This window comes from Priapulus caudatus, unplaced genomic scaffold, assembly GCF_000485595.1.
Source record: "Priapulus caudatus unplaced genomic scaffold, Priapulus_caudatus-5.0.1 Scaffold13411, whole genome shotgun sequence".
In the NCBI taxonomy this organism is placed as follows: domain Eukaryota; kingdom Metazoa; phylum Priapulida; class Priapulimorpha; order Priapulimorphida; family Priapulidae; genus Priapulus; species Priapulus caudatus.
In genome coordinates, this window is record NW_014590472.1 from 1 (window position 1) to 1,126 (window position 1,126).

General features: G+C 51.5%; 1 protein-coding gene across 1 annotated transcript; it reads right to left on the reverse strand.

Moving 5' to 3' along the window:
- Positions 1-226: 226 nt before the first annotated feature.
- LOC106820446 (solute carrier family 23 member 2-like) lies at positions 227-1,041 on the reverse strand (the record flags this gene model as incomplete). Its single annotated transcript, XM_014824962.1, has 2 exons — positions 859-1,041; positions 227-405 (listed from the first exon to the last, which is right to left on the reverse strand). Coding segments are annotated over exons 1-2 (325 nt in total), but the record flags the coding sequence as incomplete, so codon positions are not given.
- Between the last annotated feature and the right edge of the window lie 85 nt (positions 1,042-1,126).

Genomic DNA, 1,126 nt, shown 5'->3' on the forward strand with positions numbered 1-1,126 from the left:
AGAGAGAGAGAGAGAGAGAGAGAGAGAGAGAGAGAGAAGAGACAGAGACAGCGAAAGTGAAAGCAAGGCAGATGAGAGAGTGAAAGAGGGAGGGAGGAAGGGAAAGATGGAGGGATGGAGGGAGAGGTGGAGGGAGTGATGATGGAAGGGAGGGAGGGAGGAAGAGAAGGAGGAAGGGAGAGAGAGGTAGAGAGGGATGGAGGGAGAAGAAACACCTATAGCTCACTGCTTTCACACACCTCTCGCATTCTCGGCTTCCATATCTCTCCAATATCAAATGTCCCGTTTGTTTCATTCATCAGAGCTTCGATTTCGGTCTCCGACGGGCACTTCCACTTGGGTAACGCCAGGATCGCAAACGTAGGAGCCAGAAACGAAAAAGTGGCACCCTGCACAATCGGTAGCCTGAAGAAATGAAAGAAATCAGACTTGTAAAAAAAACTATATAGAAGCTCTACCTACGAATCAAATTGATTGAACATGAACAAAATAAAATTTGTACACACACGCACGCACGCACGCACGCACGCACGCACGCACGCATATGTATATACGCTACCTGTGAGCTCACCTGTGCGCTCACTCACCTGTGAGCTCACCTGTAAGCTCACTCACCTGTAAGCTCACTCACCTGTGAGCTCACCTGTAAGCTCACTCACCTGTGAGCTCACCTGTAAGCTCACTCACCTGTGAGCTCACCTGTGCGCTCACTCACCTGTGCGCTCACTCACCTGTGAGCTCACTCACCTGTGCGCTTACTCACCTGTGAGCTCACCTGTAAGCTCATTCACCTGTGAGTCACCTGTGAGCTCACCTGTGCGCTCACTCACCTGTGAGCTCACCTGTGCGCTCACTCACCTGATGCCGAACGTCGTCTGCAGCAGCGTGACGATGCCGGACACGAAGAAGAGCGTGGCGATGATCTCTCCTTTCGCGGTGCTCGTCGGCGGGATGCACATCTGAGGCGTGACGAGCAGCGGCACTATCATCGTGCTGCCAAACATCGTCAGGTAATGCTGTTGGGAGAGACAGAGAGAGAGAGATGCATATAGTATGTATATATGTATATATGTATAGAGAGAGCGAGAGAGAGAGAGATAGGCAGAGAAAGAGGAGAGAGAGGGGA